The sequence below is a fragment of the Muscardinus avellanarius genome, assembly GCF_963383645.1.
Source record: "Muscardinus avellanarius genome assembly, chromosome: 12".
NCBI lineage: Eukaryota > Metazoa > Chordata > Mammalia > Rodentia > Gliridae > Muscardinus > Muscardinus avellanarius.
In genome coordinates this window covers 24,689,850-24,709,490 of record NC_137798.1, presented here as the reverse complement: position 1 = coordinate 24,709,490, position 19,641 = coordinate 24,689,850, and the positions used below count along the sequence as shown (strand labels likewise).

Below are 19,641 nucleotides of genomic sequence, written 5' to 3'. Positions count from 1 at the left end.
GTTTTTCTCTATGAAAAAGTGGGTGCTTTCTTATTCTAGGCACCCCCAAAAGTCATTCACAGAAGAATATACTTTTACAGATGACTCAGGAAAGCTATCTGGAGTATGATTATTATGATGATTTTCCTATATAATTGCATTATGAGTTTTATTCTAAAGTGAATCTGCTCACCAGTTTCTCCTGTCACCTCCAATTCTGTTATAGCACCAGAAGTCTCTTAGTAGACTATTTCCCTTGATTAATGCTTTGCTTTTTTTATGGGATATATATGAAACCCTCTTAGTTCATTTTATTGGCTATTACTTCTTTTTTAGTCTTAGGAATTTAGTGTAATGTTTATGTCAGATTCAAACTTATTCCATCGTACACTTTTTTTCTGTAGTGTATTCCACCTTCCAATTCTACTTGATAAGCTTGCTGAAAGTCCTGGAGTCATTATTTTGATATAACCTGTGCTAAAATATGGATTTTTCATTGGTGGGTTTTAAAAATTGAAAGCTTGATATATTAACATGAATTCCTGAATTTAGTTTCTGTGAGTTAAAATGATTTATACATTTTCCGTTCTTCTGAATAAACCCTAAGGGAATACTCAAGGAGAGACTAGACAATTTATATTTATGTTCTAAAAAGACATGAATAAGCTGGGTGTGGTGGTACATGTCTGTAAATCCCAGTACTTGGGAGGCTGAGACAATTTTTTATTTTATAACTTGCTTTTTATTTTTTTCATGATACAATCTTTGAATCTTTGAAAGGCTTTGAAATATATACAATTTAAAATAAAACAAATGTGGACAAGTTTTGATAAAACAGAACACAGAATAACTATGTAGAAAAAATTATTTTTCTTATGATCTGAATTATTTATTTTAAATATCCATCCTTTATAATTATAATTTAAAAGGCTCACCAAATCTAATAAAATATTTTTTATCCTTAGATAAAATTTTCATGGTTTTTCCACCATTGTCTGTATAAAAAAGTTTAGTATCTTCAGGGATTAGTTGAAAGAAACTAATGCATTAATTTTTATCTTAATGGAAAACTGTGAGAGAAACTAAGTCACAAGTGCAAGGGATCTGGGAAGTTCTGATTTTTTCAGTTTTATGAAGATTTTGTATTTTAGTTTGTAGAATTGTTAACTTTAAGGAGGAGACAAGTTTTATTCATTTGAAGTGATAATTCCTCTTATATCCTTACAGGAATGTAATGTTCTCTCTTGTCTTATCTTTATAATTACAAAATGGTTGTTCAAAAAATGACAAAACAAATGTGCACATCCAGTAAAGTTCTTAAGAGGTGGAGAATCAAGTGGTCAGAACACATTATGAGACAGAGCATTATCAAAATGTCACTCACTCCTGCCTCTATCCTCCTTTCAAGGAGGATATATCTATGGGGCTTTTTAAATTCCTATATTAAATTTACCTGTTTTGCATTTTATTAAAGTAGATTTATATAATTTCTAGGGATTCAAGAAAACCCAGGTATATAAATATAAATAGGAATTATAATCCTGAAAACCTGAAGTGTAATTGAGAGAGTAAACTACAGTTCACTGATCTATCTCTATCTCTCTCCTATTCAGGTAGCTGGACATAAGTCTCTTCTAAAGTCAATGAATGACACAAATTATTCTCGGGTGACTGAGTTTGTGTTGCTGGGACTCTCTAGCTCCAAGGAGCTCCAGCCTGTCTTGTTTATCATATTCTCCCTCCTCTATCTAGCAATACTCGTGGGCAACTTCCTCATCATTCTCACTGTGATCTCAGATTCCCGCCTTCACACACCCATGTACTTTCTGCTTGCCAACCTCTCTTTCACAGATGTTTGTGTTGCCTCTTTTGCCACCCCCAAAATGATTGCCGACCTTCTGGTAGAACGCAAGACTATTTCTTTTGATGCCTGTTTGGCTCAGATTTTCTTTGTTCACCTCTTCGCTGGCGGCGAAATGGTTCTCCTTGTGTCCATGGCCTATGATCGCTATGTTGCCATCTGCAAGCCTCTCCATTACATGACAATCATGAGCCGCCGTGTGTGCATTATTCTTGTTCTCATCCCCTGGATTGTGGGCTTCATCCACACTACCAGCCAGCTGGCATTTACTGTGAACTTGCCTTTCTGTGGTCCTAATCAGGTGGACAGTTTTTTCTGTGACCTCCCCCTAGTCACCAAGCTGGCCTGCCAAGATACTTATGTCATCAGCTTACTCATAGTTGCAGACAGTGGCTTCCTTTCCTTGAGCTCCTTTCTCCTCCTGGTTGTGTCCTACACTGTGATACTGATCACAGTCAGGAATCGCTCCTCAGCCAGCATGGCGAAGGCCCGCTCCACGCTCACTGCCCACATCACCGTGGTCACACTGTTCTTTGGGCCATGCATTTTCATCTACGTGTGGCCCTTCAGCAGTTACTCAGTGGACAAAGTGCTTGCGGTGTTCTACACCATCTTCACTCCCATTTTAAACCCAGTTATCTACAGTTTAAGGAACAAAGAAATGAAGGCAGCCATGTCAAAGCTGAAGAGTCGCTACCTGAAGCCTGGCCAGGTTTCTGCAGCCATAGGAAATGTTCTCCTGGAGACCAAGTAAACTTAGACATTTTCAAATGGAATCCTGTGATGTTAAAGCCAGTCATGTCAACAGGTCTATCGTGACAATGAAAGGCATGATGAATTTAGTAAATTTAATATTCTTTCCATTGTTAATTTATTTTTTGCTTTTTTCTTCCTACTTTAAAATTTAAAATAATTTTGAAATAAAGAGTATTTGTTTTCAAGTCAACAATGGAATTTATAAATGTATAAATACTTTAGGCCTCGTATTTGTGAAAAATGTGTTGATAATACTCTAATCAGTAGAAAAAGTTTTACTCTATGTAAAGAAGGGAATGCATTGTATTAAACAATTTTAACAGGAAAATGGTGTAATTAATTAGTTTCTGTTTTGCTCAGAAGTTTTCCATCTTACTTCTGTGATAATATAGCAGTCTTGAGAATAGAGCTGCTTTAGTTATGCAGTCACTCAGGGCTATAAATCCATGGATTCCTGGACCACATCCATTCTTTAAGACAAGGTATCCTACCACTTGCTTTATGTGTATAAGGATATCCAATTAAATGTTCAAATTCATGGTAAATAAGGACATTTTAGTGTTTTAAGTTCTGGGGGAGGCACTTGATATTTATGACATTGATATTTCTTGGTTTAAGTCACATTTCTTTTTTGTGTTTTTTTTGTGTATATGTGTGTGTGTGTGTTTCTGGGGTTTGAATCCAAAGACACTGCCACTGTGCCACACCCCCTGCCTTTTTCTTTTGAAACAGTGTCTTACCAAATTACCCAGAAGTGGTATTGCTGGATCAAATGGTAGATTTGTTCCCATTCTTCTGAGGATTCTCCATACTGTTTTCCAAAGTAGTTGCACTAATTTGCAATCCCACCAACAGTGTTTTAGAGTTTCCACTTCTCCACATCCTCGCCAGCATTTGTTTTTTTTGTGTGTTTTGAATGATTGCCATTCTAGTTGGAGTTAGGTGAAATCTCAGGGTAGATTTGATTTGCATCTCTCTGATTGCCAGTGATGTTGAGCATTTTTTTCTGCATTTAGTGGCTATTTGAATTTCTTCTTTTGTGAAGTGCCTATTTAGTTCACTTGCCCATTTTTATTGGATTATTTGTTTTTTAGTGTTGAATTTCTTGAGTTCTCTGTACATTCTAGATATTAGTCCTCTATCGGAGGTGTAGGTGTCAAAAAATTTCTCCCATGCTTTGGCTCTCGGTTAAGGGTCTTGGCAGTTTCCTTTGCTGAACAGAAGCTCTTTGGTTTCATGCAATCCCACGTACTGATTAGCCTTTTAATTTGTTGTGCCTTTGGGGTCTTGGTGAGAAAGTGTTTATCTGTGCCTATGTGTTGCAGTGTTGGACCGATGACTTATTTGAGGAGCCTTAAGCTCTCTGGTCTAATATCTAAGTCTTTGATCCATCTTGAATTGACTCTTGTGCAGGGTGAGAAAGTGGAATTAATTTCCAGTATTCTGCATATGGTTAACCAGTTTTGCCAACACCATTTGTTGAAGAGGTTATCTTTTTTCCAGTGTATGTTTTTGGCCCCTTTGTCAAAAATCAATTGGCTGAAAATGTGTGAGCTTGTTTCTGGGTCTTCTATTCTGCTCCATTGGTCTATGTATCTGTTTTATCTGTTTTTGTAACAGTAACATGTTGTTTTTATTACATTGGTTTTGTAGTATAGTTTAAAATCAGGAATTGTGATTCCTCCTTCATGGTTTTTGTTGCTGAGAACTACTTTGGTTATTCTGGGCATTTTGTTATTCCAAATAAATTTAAGCACTTATTTTTCTATGTCTGTGAGGAATGATCTTGGTAGTTTAATGGGCATTACATTGAATCTGTAGATCACTTTTGGGAGGATGGCCATTTTAATGATATTTATTCTGCCTATCCATGAACACAGAAGATCTTTCCATCTTCTAAGGTTTTCTTCAATTTCTTTTTTCAATGTTTTATAATTTTCTTTGTACAGATATTTTACCTCCTGGGTTAATTTTATTCCTAAGTATTTTTTTTTGTGGGAGATCCTCAATGGAAGGGTTTTCTGAATTTCTTTTTCAGTGGATTGATGGTTGGTGTGCAGGAAAGCTTCTGATATTTTAAGATTGATTTTGTCACCAGACATTTTGATGAATTTGTTGATCAGTTCGCCAAGCCTTTTAGTTGAGTTTGTTGGGTTTTTAAATATAGTATCATGGCATCTGCAAATAGTGAAAGTTTGAGTTCTTTTCCTATTTGTACTCCTTTGATTTTCTTTTCTTGCCTTATTGCTCTGGCTAGAGTTTCTAGTACTATATTGAAGAGAAGAGGTGATAATGTACATCCTTGTCTTGTTCCTATTTTTAGGGGAAATTCTTGAAGTTTTCCCCCATTTAATATGATGTTGGAGGTGGGCTTATTGTAGATTGCCTTTATGATGTTGAGATATGTTCCTTCTATTCCAATTTTCTGCAGAGTATTTATCATTAATGGATGTTGGATTTTATCAAATGCTTTTTCAGTATCTATTAAAATGATCATGTGTGTTTTGTCTTTGATTCTATTTATATGATGAATTACATGGATTGATTTTCATATGTTGAACCAGCCTTGCATTCCTGGAATGAACCCTACCTGGTCATGGTAGATGGTTTTCTTTATTGGCTTTGAATATGTGTTGCTAGTATTTTGTTTAATAGTTTTGCATTCAAGTTGTCCAGAGATATAGGCCTGTAGTTTTCCTTCCTTGAACTGTCTTTATTCAGTTTGGGTATTAGTGTGATGTTGGTTTCACATAATAAATTTGGGAGAGTTCCAGTATTTTTAATTCCATTAAATAGTTTGAGGAGTATTGGGATTAGCTCTTCTATAATGGTTTTATAGAATTCACTTGGAAAACCATCTGGTCCTGGGCTTTTCTTTGATAGTAAGGTCTTTATTGCTGTTTCAATCTCTTTGATTGTTATTGGTTGATTTAAGTGTTCTATATCTTCTTGACTCAGTTTAGGAAGGTTGTATTTATCTAGAAACTTGTCAATTCCTCCAGATTTTCCATTTTGTTGGAGTACAGTTTTTCAAAGTAGTTTCTGATAATCCTCTGGATTTCTACACTGTCAGTAGTAATGTCTCCTTTTTCATTGCTTATCTTCATCATTTGGGTTGATTCTCTCTCTCTTTTTTTTTTAGTTAGAGTCGCTAGTGGTTTATCTATCTTGTTAAATTTTTCAAGAAACCAGCTTTTGATTTTGTTGATTTTCTATACTGTTTTTTATTCTCTACTTTGTTATTTTCATATATATATATTGGTGGTACTGCGATTTCTGGAAGCCCTTCTACCTCCGGGCTAACACTCCCAGTCCTATTTTTACATTTTTATTTGGAAACAGGGTCTCCTAAGCCAGCGCACATGGCTGGCTTCGAACCTGCACAATTCTCCTGTCTCTGCCTCCCAAGCACAGGGATTACAAGCTTGCGCCACCACACCTGGCTATAATAATAATAATTTTCTGTCTTCTACAGCTTTGGGATTCAATTGTTCCTGCTTTTCAAGGGCTTTGAGGTGTGTCATTAGGTTATTTATTTGAAGATTTTCTATATTTTTATGTAGTCACTCAGTGCTATAAATTTTCCTGTTAACACTGCCTTCAAAGTGTCCCAGAGGTTTTGATATGTTGTATCTTTATTTTTATTTGTTTCTAGAAATTTCTTGACTTCATCTCTTACATCTTCTATCATCCATTCTTCATTTAGAAGTGTGTTCAGTCTCCACATGTTCATTTTGTTTCTATGGTCTTCTTTAGTTGATTTCTAGTTTCATTCCATTATAGTCTGAAATGACACAGGGAAGTATGTAATATTTTTTAAATTTGCTAGTGCTTATTTAGTGTCCCAGGATGTGATCTATTTTGAAGAAGGTTTTGTGAGCAGCTGAGAAAAAGGTAAACTTCATTGTAGTAGGGTGAAATATTCCTTATGTGTCCAACAGGTCCATTTGATTAATGGTGTTCTTTAGTTCTGAGGCACCTTTACTGAATTTTGTCTGGAAGATCAGTCTAGTGTTGTGAGAGGTGTGTTTAAGTCTCCCAGTATTATTGTGTTGGGATTTATGTGTGACTTCATGTCACAAAGAGTTTGTTTTATGAAAGTAGTGTACCTATGTTTGGGGCATAGATATTGATTATTGTTATTTCCTCTTGCTGGATTATTCCTTTTACCAGTAAAATATAACCTTCTTTGTCTCTTCTAATAAGTTTGGGTTTGAAGTCTAACTTGTCTGATATCATATTTGCTATTCCTGCTTGCCTTCAAGTTACATTAGCATGAATTACCTTGCTCCAGCCCTTTACCTTGAGTTTGTTCCTATCTTTACTTGTAAGGTGTGTTTCTTGTAAGCAGCAGATGGATGGATTCTGGTTTTTAATCCATTTTGCCACTTTATGTCTTTTATTGGGGAGTTGAGGCCATTTACATTCAGTGTGACTATTGAGAGGTAATTTTTTAATCCCAACTTGTTACGATATTATTTCTGTTTGAAATATTGTTTATTCTTCTTTGTTTAGTTGTCTGCTGGATGGAAAATTTTGTTTCTCTGGTTCTGGTGTGTATTACCTATTTCTTCTTTGTAGTCAATCCCTTTGAGTATTTTCTCTAGTGCTGGGTTTGAAGACATAAATTCCTTCAGTTTTTGTTTGTCATGGAAGCTTCTTATTTCTCCATCTAATTTGATAGATAACTTTGCTGGGTAGGAAATTTTTGGCTGCAAGTTGTTTTCTCTCAGAGTTTGGAATATGTTACTCCAAGCCCTTCTGGCTTTTATGACATGTTTTGGGAAGACTGGAGTGATTCTAATTGGTTCACCTCTGAATATCACTTGGCTTTTTGTTTTGTTGCCTTTAAGATTCTCTGCTTAGGCTTCCACATTGGTCATTTTGACAATTATATGGCACTGGGAACCTCTTCTCTGATCCTGTATAAAGGGAGTTCTATAAGTTTCCTGGACCTGTGTATGGATCTCTTGCTCTATGTTTGGAAATTTTTCTGTTATTACTTCCTTGAAGATATTATTGATATCTTTGATTTCACCTTCTTTTCCCTCCTCTATTCTGATTAATTTTAGGTTAGCTCTCTTAAAATAGGCCCATATTTCTTCAATGTCAAATTCCTGCTGTTGGATTTTTTTTTTCTAAATTATAAACCATGTGTTTGATTTTGGATTGCTCATTTTCTAAGAGCGAGATTCTATTCTCCTTGTGGTCTAATCAATTGTTTATAGTTTGAATTGATGCCTTTACTTCATTGATTGCATCTGTTATTTCTTTTAGACTCTCTTTAAATTCTTTTTGAAGGTCCTGTATTATTTCTACAGTTATATTCCTGATTTGATCTTCTGGATATCTCTGAATTTCTGTGTTATCAGGTTCTGATATTGTGTTGTTGTGGCCATTCATTGCTCCATTTTTATTCTTCTTTCCCATGATTTCAGAAGTTTGTGCCTTCTCTGGGTTCTTCCCTGGGTCACTACAACTTCACTAAGGGTGCTCTGGATCTCAAGTCTGTGGTAATCTCAGTCACCACTACTCCTTTACTGGGTTGTTTCTCAAAGTTTCAGACCCCAGGGAGTTAATCAACTGTGCGATACTGTGGGGGTGCCAGGCTGTGTGTTTTCCCATAGGGAGCTGCAACTAGCATGTGGTATCTTTGCCATCATTACTCCTTAACTGGGTTGGAATGCAAAATCTCAGACTCAGGGATATTATTAAAGTTGCGCAAGTCCCTGGGGGTACAATGCTGGGACTTTACCTTTAGGGGCCACAATTTCACTTATGGTTGTTGAGTGTTCACTTATGGTTCTTGTATGGTCTGGAGCTATGGCGGGCGTGTTGAACTTGCTGTGACCCCTGGCAATATGGTGACTCTGCCACGCTCTTGCCTGTGAGGCTGGCATATTCCTTTTCTGATTTTGAGCTCTGTTCTGAGGCCCTGGAGGGCGTGATGAGCTTGGCCACTGGGAGTTTTAGACGTTCCTTGTGTTGAAAGAACTGCTGAATTATACCCGAATGATCCGCAACTGCTCACTTCAGTTCCTTGTTTACCTTTCCTGGTGCTGTGAGGGAAGATGGCGCTGGTGTGGCTCTGCCACCACAATGTGGGCAGGTTTCTTTTCTTGTTTCTGGTTGTTCTTCTAGTCTTCTTTTTCTCTGTCCCTTGTATTTACAGTTTTTCTCTGCTGATAGTGTTTTCTGGCTATGAAAAGCACTGATTTTGTGGCAATAAAGATCAAGTGTTAGCAGGACTTGCAAATGCTGCTTTTCTTGGTCGCCATCTTCCCGGAAGTCAATTTCTATTGTCAAATACCTGATTTGTCCTTCTGTCAATCTCTGAAATTTTGTGCTATCAGGTTCTCTTATTGTGGGGTTGTGGGAATTCATTGCTTCCATGTTATTCCTCCTCATGATTTCAGAAGTTTGTTTCTGTTGCATTTGATACATTTCTTTCAATCTATAAGTGTCAGCTGGTATATCAAAGGTAAGTCGTGCCATATTCAAAGGTGAAAATTGAGTGACAAGAAAAGTTAAGTAGTTAATGCAAGAATAGGGTAAAGCCACAGACAAGATTGAATAGAATGAGATTATGAGTTTGGTAAGGTATAGTAGAGATTAAAGTTAGAGAATATGTATTAGAATTCTAGTAGCCAATATATTTAATATAGTGATATGTAGTGGTTTTAATGTAAGACACAGAAAAAAGAAGAGATGGAGAGAAGATAGTTGATATATACAAAGGAAGAAGCTTGTGAGAGGGTTGGGGAAGAGAGCAAACAAGCATACACACACACACACACACATGCTGGAACGAACTTGCTCAGTCCTGGGGGGAAATCTGACACTGAGTCTGTTTAAGACCGAGATCCTCAGAAAGATGAACAAGGGCTTCAGTTGCAGTCCTGCAGGGGTTAATACCTGCAGCGACTCCTCTCTCTTAGCAGGTAAGAGCTCCTTCAAGCCCCCATAAGTGTGGGGTTTCGTCCCCGGGGACCTGGGAGTGAGGAATCTGAAAAGAATCACTGGACAACTGCCTTCCGTGCAATTAACAAAGTTTTAATTTTCATCACCAGTATTTTTACCCTATACTCAGTGTAAGCACCAAAGGACAATAGTGAGGCATTAAGTGTAAACAAGATAAACAGGATAAAAGAAGATCCATGGCATCACAGTTCAAGGTTCATCTGGGACTAGGTGATTACAGTCAGCACCCTTGGCCTTTGTCATTGGAATCAGGTTTCTGGCCTTGGGTGTGCCTTAGGGGGCAAGGTCCCAGAAAGGCATCCAGGACAGGCAGGCATCAGTAAAGGTGGGGGTTCACACCCAAAGTCCATTTTGGGGAAATTCAGTCTTCTAGGATCTCCTTTGATCCTTCCAGAGTCTTTTTGTCTCTAGGGCTTAGTCCAGGCCCTCCTTTATCAAGATCCATGGGCTGCATTGCAGATTTGTCCGGTTGTGTCTGCTCTGCCATCCCCTATGAGGCAATACTTATATTACAGTTAGTAAAACAGGGCAAAAACATTATAACACAGGTGATTGGATTTCTATAATTGTTCTTTAATGCATGATTTTGGGGCAGACTTTTGAGTTTTTTACTGTCCTGCTGCTGAGTCCTAAGGATAGGCTTGTTAAGGCCAGATAAAAGCTTATTAGCATCTCTTAAGAGGAAAAACAAATGGCCCAGATTCCAGAGACAGTTTTACATCTCTTTGGGAAATGGGTCAAGCAAGCTTCCCCTGCTGGCAGAGAGGTGCTGGGAGCTCAAAGGACCTGCACCTTTGGGGGGGGGGGGACCAAAAGGAATTTTTTGCAGCCCCTGAATTCTGACTGCCTTTTATTACAGCTGGGATAATATAGAGAAATTCTGAAGGCTCAGACACTTTACTAGAAAATTTATCTTTCATGGACTCAATTTCTTCCACAGTCCTAATTCTTGGAATCCTGTTTTACATCATTGGAGCTTTTTAGTGTAGAAATCTAAGAGCAGGGAGTATTTCTGCCAGAGATGACGCCTCCTTCCTCGGGGCATGGCCTCCTTGGACCTTGCCGAGTGATACAAGTGTTTGTCACGCTCGTATATGCCGAGTGGGGCCCTGGCGTGCGCGCGCGCACACACACACACACACACACACACACACACACACACACACACCAACTCTATACATATATGAATACTCAGCAGACTTGGCCTCTATAGTCTCAGTGCAGATGTCAAATGCCACTGGCACCTTTTCTGATGCAAGCCCTGTTCTCTGAATCTCTCTCAGTTTGTGCTGATGGCTGCTATCACTGGGGTTGGATCTAGTGTTAAGCATACATCTGATCTCCATGCTTTCTACTAATGTTAAGCCCAAGTGTCTGGTATGTCCAACAGCATACTCCACATGCATCTTCGCTGGGTTGAACCACAAAGTCTCAGAATTTGCAAGTTTATCATAGCTGTGCATTCCTCTGCAGCTGCACTGGGCATTCTCCTGAGGGGATGGCAGGTTCATTTATAATGGAGAGTGCCACTCTGGATCTCTAGAGGGCACAGTGATCTTGGCTGCCACTGCTACAAGTTGTAACTGGTATTTTTGCAGGAGGAACTGAGGGCTTACAGTTTCAATGAGCTGAAGCCACTTACTTCAAGTCATTGATTTTTTTCCCTGTGCATCTCTGGCAGTCCAGACCAGTAAGGCAAGATGGCGCCACCATGGTGCCTATGGCTACAGCCATTGGAGGCAGGCAGGATCCTTTTATGCTCTCTGATATGCCTTCTAGATTTTTTTTCCTTCTGCCTTTCATTCATTGTGCTCTTTAAAAAAATATGCTGTTTTCTTTCTTTCTTTTGGCAGAAAGCTGTTTTTATGGCTATAGAGACCAAGCATCAGCAGGACTGATATGTGCTGCTTCCTTCAGTGGGCATATTCCCAGAAATTCATAAATTGATTATTTTATCTTGGTTTTCCTTGATATGTTTGGATTGTTTTATGTAAACACACACTTTCATATGCTTTTACTGTCCAAGAGTTATGCATTCTGCTACTCATGAGACTAATTTTCTTTACATTCATCCATAATATATATACTGATAACCTTGGATACATATTTTTCTAGTGTACAATTATATTCAAGTACATTTCCATTAAGTTTAATTTCCAGGTTATCTGAATGGGTTTCCTATAAGGACAGGTAGTCAAAATCTTTTCTTTGCCTTTTTGTGATGTCCCAAGGCTGTGCCTGAGTACCCATATATTATTAACTTCAATCATGACTATTCTGCTGTTGTCCATGTGTACGATCAAGGGGGTAGGGTTACTGGGGGGCCAGTAGGCACTCTGTATCTAGACAGTTACCATAGCCTACCTTTGATTCCAAGAGCTCATGATGGTGGGAACAACTTACCTTGGCTCTGTTTTAGGTTTTCTGTTAATATCTGCTGGGGAAATGCAGGGGGAGGATTGGTTACCTTTAAGACTTGTTCTGATTATAATTATCTGAGTCTTTACAGAATTTTTTGTTAGCTGAGTCATTAATAACATGTTTCAAATACCTTTTTGGTAAGAAGGCTAATTTCAAGCAATCCCAAAATACTCATGCCTAATACTGTTCCTCAGAAGGAGATGCTGCTCACCCGTTTCTGGGAATGGAGGCTAGGGTGGTGAGTGCAGAGGTTCTGACCACAGGTTAGAATTTCGCAGAACCTGTGAAATGTACAGAATCAAATAACAGTGAAATCAGACATCCGGACACATAAACCTAAAGCAGCTAAAGGACAGAAAGATGTCCAAACACCCAGAGTGACTTAAGAAGATAAAAATAGAGTACAAAGAAAACTAAGAGACATTGGATGGTATTCTGATAGCTACCAAAGCAATCAGATACGCACATATTATTTGGACCTGACCCCATATGCATAAATAAGGAGGACTGTTTGTTTTACTTTTAATGTGGATGTTTTGTTTTATTTTGCTTTTACAGTGCTTTTGTTTTGGTAGGGTTATTGCTGTTTTATTTTTTTTCTTCTTTTAACCCACACTTCTTTTACTTTAACTTGTTGATATATATATATATATATATATATATATATATATATATATATATATATATACATACATTGGATAGTTTGCCTTATTTTTTTATTTTACACAGCTGCTAGTTCCTTTTATTTTATTCTTGTTCTTTTTTCCTCTTTCTTCCTCTTCCCTTCCTTTTTTTCACTCTCCTCCTTTGATTGGTTTTCCTTCATTTTTCTTGGATTACATAATAGTCTTGGTATCTTGTGTGGATTCTTTTTTTTTTATGTCTGTATGCTCCTTCCATCATCCCTGTTTACAAACCTACCCACACTAACCTACATACTTTTCTCCCCCAAAACTTTTCCTCATAATATACCTCCTGGTTTAATACTCAAAGTATCTCTTATATCCATAATTACTCTACCAACGACAAGAGTCCTAGTAGTTAACTCTCTCTCATTCCAAGCAAGTTATTACCTTATCATACTTAAAGTCTTTCTCAACCTAACATATCCTCTACCTAATCCGACTCCTTTACCAATCACCCCAGCTCCTTACACATCACCCACCCTCAACACTGGAAAGGCTCTGCTGACTAACCAATACCCCCAAACTCCTAATATTAAGATTTGACTAAGCACAGTACTCACAAATGATGGGTAGAAATCAGAAAAACAGGACAGAGAATGCTATAAATATGAGAACCAAGAATCATGAAGAGACAGCAGAAATCACGAATACTGACCTACTAGAAATGCAAGAAGGGGAGTTCAGAATCTTGATGTTCAATAAAGGATTTAAAACGAGTATAGAGGAGGTTAAAGGTGAGTTAGAAACACTAAAAAATAATCAGAAAGATGTCTGGAATGAAATGAAAGAGGCAATAAGAGAAATGAAGACAGCAATAGAAAGAAATTCTGGAAGATTAGATGAAATGGAAAACAGAATATCAATATTAGAAGAAAGTACATCCCAAACCAAAAACACAGTCAGCGATACACAGAAATCTTTACAGCAACTAAACCTAAACATCCAGCAATTATGGGATAATATGATGCGCCCTAATTTACGGATAATAGGCATCGAGGAAGGGATAGAGGTACAGACCAAGGGCATCTGTAATATCTTCAAGGAAATAATCTCAGAGAATTTTCCAAATATGGAAAGAGACTTGAATCTTCAAGTCCAGGAGGTATACAGAACTCCACTGAGACAGGACCAAAGAAAAACCACTCCACGCCACATAATAACCAAATTGACCAGCATAGAGGCCAAGGAAGGAATCTTAAAAGCAGTGAGAACAAAAGGACTGGTGACATATAGAAGCAAAACAATAAGAATCACCCCAGACTATACAACCCAGGTCATGAATGCTAGGAGAGACTGGTACGACGTGATTCAGACCCTGGAAGAAAATAACTTCCAGCCAAGGCTCATCTATCCAGCAAAACTACTATTCAAGATCAATGGGGAAGTCAAAGTCTTTCAGGATAAACAGAATCTCAAAAAATTCATGAATTCAAAGCCAACACTAGAGAAAATTCTTAAAGAAATAAATCATAAGGAAGAAAAAAGAAGCAGACTTCAGAATCAGAGAAGAGAGGAAGTTAATAAGTGGGCCATTTAAGTAAAGAAGAAAGATAACACCACCCAAGAGTAGACAGAACACAAAATGTCAGAAAACAAAAATCATATTTCAATAATATCTCTTAATGTCAAAGGACTTAACTCACCAATCAAAAGACATAGACTGGCAATGTGGATTAGGAAACATAATCCAAATATATTCTGTCTGCAAGAAACTCACCTCACAGCCAAAGACATTCACAGGCTGAAGGTGAAAGGATGGGAAGAGATATACCATGCCACCAGTGACCAAAAAAGAGCAGGGGTAGCAACCCTGATATCCAACAAAACAGACTTTAAACTAAAACACATCAAAAGAGACAAATCAGGGCACTTCCTCTTATTAAAAGGAACAATACACCAAGAAGATATAATGATAGTAAATATTTATGCCCCAAATGTGGGTGCAACCACATTTGTAAAACAAACCCTTCTGGACATAAGATCCCAAGTAGACCCAAATACAATAATTCTGGGAGACTTTAATACGCCTCTCACACCACTGGATCGATCTTCAAGGCAAAAGATGAGTAAAGACGCTTTAGAACTAAAGGAAACCATAAACCAAATGGACCTAATAGATGTTTTCAGAGTATTTCAACCAGGAACTACAGAATACACTTTCTTCTCAGCAGCCCATGGAACCTTCTCCAAAATAGATCACATCCTGGGACACAAAGAAAATACCAGCAAATTCAAAAAATGTAATATAATTCCATGCATCTTTTCAGACCACAATGGAATCAAAGTAGAAATCAACAACAGGAAACTCGAAAGAAAGTACTCAAATTCATGGAGAATGAATGATACACTATTGAATGACGAATGGGTAAGAGCAGAAATTAGGGAAGAAATAAAGAAATTTATGGAAACAAACGAAAACAGAGACACAACTTACCAAAACCTATGGGACACCATGAAGGCAGTACTAAGAGGAAAGTTTATTGCATTGAGTGCCCACATAAGAAGGACAGAGAATCACCAAGTAAAGAACCTAATGACATAACTAAAGGACCTAGAAAGACTGCAATAGTCTATTCTTAAAGGCAGCAGAAGACAAGAAATCATCAAAATTAGGGCAGAAATAAATGAAATAGAGAACAAAAAAACAATTCAAAGAATCAATAAAACAAAAAGTTGGTTCTTTGAAAAGATTAATAGAATTGATAAACCCCTGGCCAACCTAACCAAAAGAAAAAGAGAATCAACTCAAATTATCAAAATTAGAAATGAAAAAGGAGATATCACCACTGATAGTGAAGAAATTCAAAATATTATCAGAAACTACTTTAAAAATTTATACTCCAATAGATCTGAAAACCTGGATGAAATTGACAGATTTCTAAGCACAGTTAACCTTCCTACACTCAACCAAGAGGACATAGCAAGCCTAAACCTACCAATAACAACCAAAGAAATAGAAATGGCAATAAAAATTCTTCCACCAAAGAAAAGCCCAGGCCCAGATGGGTTCCCAGCTGAATTCTACAAAACCTTCAGTGAACAACTAATACCAATACTTCATAACATGTTCCGGGAAATTGAAAGAGAAGGAACTCTTCCAAATTCCTTCTATGAGGCCAGTATCACATTAATCCCCAAACCAAATAAAGACACCTCAAGAAAGGAAAACTACAGACCAATATCCTTAATGAACATAGATGCAAAAATTCTAAACAAAGTACTAGCTATACGCATTCAAAACTATATCAAGAGAATAATACATCATGACCAAGTCGGTTTCATCCCAGAAAAACAAGGCTGGTTCAACATATGCAAATCAATACATGTTATTCACCACATAAATAGAACCAAGAACAAAAACCACATCATCATAGCAATAGATGCTGAAAAAGCATTCGACAAAATCCAACACCCATTTATGTTAAAAACACTGCAAAAAATTGGGATAGAAGGAAAGTACTTCAACATCATCAAGGCAATATACTGCAAACACAAAGCCAACATTATAGTGAATGGGGAAAAACTGCAAGAATTTCCTCTAAAGTCAGGAAAAAGACAAGGATGCCCACTATCACCACTCCTTTTCAATATAGTCCTTGAGACTCTTGCTGCAAAATCAGACAAGAGAAGGAAATCAAAGGAATCCACATAGGAAGAGAGGAAGTAAAACTATCCTTATTCGCAAATGACATGATCCTTTATCTGGAAGACCCAAAGAACTCAACCAAAAGACTTCTGGAGCTGATTGACAAATTCAGCAAAGTTGCAGGTTACAAAATCAACCTAAAGAAATCAGTGGCCTTTCTTTATGCCAACAACGAACCCACAATGAAGGAAACAAAAACAACAATTCCATTCACTATAACCTCAAAACCAATAAAATACCTAGGAATAAACCTAACCCAAGATGTAAAAGACCTCTACAACAAAAACTATAAAACATTAAAGAAAGAAATAGAAGAAGACCTTGGAAGATGGAAAGATCTCCCGTGCTCATGGATAGGCAGAATAAATATCATCAAAATGGCCATTCTGCCAAAACTGATCTATAGGTTTAATGCAATTCCCATTAAAATACCAGTGACATTCTTCAGAGACCTAGAAAAATCTATCATGAACTTCATATGGAGAAGGAAAAGACCTAGAATAGCCAAAGAAATTCTCAGCAATAAGAAGCATGCAGGAGACATCACAATCCCAGACTTCAAACTATACTATAGAGCAATAGTAGTAAAAACAGCATGGTACTGGCACAAAAACAGATATACTGACCAGTGGATTAGAATAGAAGATACAGAAACAAACCCACACATCTTTAGTCAATTAATCTTTGACAAAGGGGCCAAACACTTACGCTGGAGAAAAGACAGCCTTTTCAACAAGTGGTGCTGGGAGAACTGGCTAACCATTTGTAAAAAGATGAATCTTAACCCCTATATCTCACCTAACACAGGAATCAACTCAAGATGGATCAAAGACTTAGAAATTAGACCTGAGACGGTGAAGTTAGTAGAGGAGAACATAGGTTCAACACTACAACATATTGGCACAGGCAGTAACTTTCTCAACAAAACCTCCAAAGCTCAGGAAATTAAAGCAAGAATAAACAAGTGGGATAACATCAAACTAAAAAGTTTCTTCTCATCAAAGGAAACTATCAATAACCTAAAGAGGAAGCCTACAGAATGGGAAAGGATCTTTACCAGCCACCTTTCTGATAGGGGGCTAATATCCAGAGTATACAAAGAGCTCAAAAGGCTCTACACTAGCAAAACAAACAAAACAATCAAGAAATGGGCAAATGAACTAAATAGACACTTCACAAAAGAAGAGATACAAAGGGCTAATAGATACATGAAAAGGTGTTCATCACTGGCCATCAGGGAGATGCAAATCAAAACTACACTGAGATTCCATCTAACCCCAGTCAGAGTAGCAAGCATAAAGAAATCAAACAACAACAAATGCTGGCGAGGATGTGGGGAAAGAGGCACTCTTTTACACTCTTGGTGGGAGTGCAAACAAGTTCAGCCACTATGGAGATCTGTGTGGAGATTCCTGAGAAAGTTGGGAATAGATCCACCATATGATCCAGCTATACCACTCCTGGGTATCTTTCCAAAGGGGTTGAATTCAGAGAAATACAGCAACATATGCATACCTATGTTCATAGCAACACAATTTGTAATAGCCAAAATATGGAACCAACCCAGATCACCATCAACAGATGAATGGATAGCAAACTGTGGGAAATACACACAATGGAATTCTATTCAGCTATAAAGAAGAACAAAATTATATTATTTGCAAGAAGATGGAAAGCCCTGGAGAGCATCATGTTAAGTGAGATCAGCCAAGCACAGAAGGAGAAGACACACATGTTTCCTCTAATATGCCCAAACTAGAAAACACAAAGGATACCAGTAGGACCCCAGATATTAGAGGGGAAATACTAGCTAAGTTTTAATGGAAAGATAGGAGAGGAGAAAGGCCGATCTTGATTAATGATGGTCTACACCTGAACATGTGTAAAATTATGAATAAGACATGGTTAACCTGGACAACCATTGGTGGGGGGGGGGATAAAACGGGGGCGGGGGGGAGAGGGCACCAAATATAGTATAAATGTATACTACTTATGTTCAATAAAAAATTGTTAAAAAATAAATAAATTAATTAAAAAAATAAAACATGGTCCGGAAGGGTTGGCCCATTTGTGGTATGAAATGTATTTTTGCCTCTAGATAGCTACCATCAGCATCTGGCATTTGGTCTGATCTCTTTTAGCTTTTTGTATTTTTTGTTCCTCATATCTATTTTTAAAGATCTTAATGACATGCATAATGAGTTCCTTCTGGGAGGTCTGGAGACCATCCTCCAATTTTGAGAGTTCTTTGTGGATATCAGGGAAAGATTGTAAAATGAAGTACATATATATTTAGAAATGGCCATTATCTGTTTTAGAATTGAGGGTATTGTATTTGATGACAGGTTCTCTCAGCTGGGGCATTGAATGCGTCTGGGTTTTCACTGTGGCTTGAGGTAATTTTCTAAATCTTATCATGGTATACTGCCTTGAAGGCATTTTTTTTCATGGCTTTCAAAAGACAACACTACTGATCTCCCAAAATCAAATGGAAAGATAAATGCCTCTACTATCTCATACCCAATTAGATGTATGATTACAATGCACCGATGAATTAAGAAATAAAAAAGTTATTTTCTAACTGTGAAATATTTTCTTTAGAAAAAGTTAAAACTACAAATTTTGTAGACAAATAAACATATAAAATATGCTGAATATTTACAAAAACTGATATTATGAGGAGACATCTTCATGTTCTGTTGCTCATAAATAACTTGAAAACTACAGCTAAAATCAGTTTATTATTATGGTAAAACATGTAAATTACAGCAGTAATTTTCTTTTTTTTTTTTTTTTTTTTTTTTAAATTTTATTTTATTGGTGCACTGTATTCATACATCATAGTGGGATACAAACTTTTGTAGACATACATGCACACATCGCCCAGTCAGCCCCCACCCGATCCCCACCCCATTCTCTCCCCATCCCTCCTTCCCATGCTAGGCTTAGTGGTTGACATCTAGTATTATAGCAATTTATCCAAAATTAAAAATGATAATCTTCACATAACAGTTTCATTTGTCTGATACCAAGCGTTTGATGATTTAAAGATAGCATTTCAATATTTCTTTTTGCTTTCTTTCTTACTAGAGCATATGTTTTTCTGTTTTTTTAGGTGAAACTATCATATATTTATATATTTATTTTTCAGAAAAAAATCTATCTTATTATGGAGTATGAATTCTAGATACCCAAAACGATCTTGAAAAAGAACAAAGCTAGCAGATATATATTTTCTGATTTCAAACCATCTAAAGCTACAATAATTGAAACAGTGTAGTACTGTTCTAAAGGCAGATATATAGACCATT

At 37.1% G+C, this 19,641-nt stretch overlaps 1 protein-coding gene across 1 annotated transcript; it reads left to right on the top strand.

The window, feature by feature from the left end:
* Positions 1–1,610: 1,610 nt before the first annotated feature.
* LOC308271391 (olfactory receptor 4K15-like) lies at positions 1,611–2,594 on the top strand (the record flags this gene model as incomplete). Its single annotated transcript, XM_080707687.1, has 1 exon — positions 1,611–2,594. The coding sequence occupies exon 1, from the start codon at positions 1,623–1,625 to the stop codon at positions 2,592–2,594; it is 972 nt and encodes a 323-aa protein (XP_080563813.1). The 5' UTR covers positions 1,611–1,622.
* Positions 2,595–19,641: the final 17,047 nt, after the last annotated feature.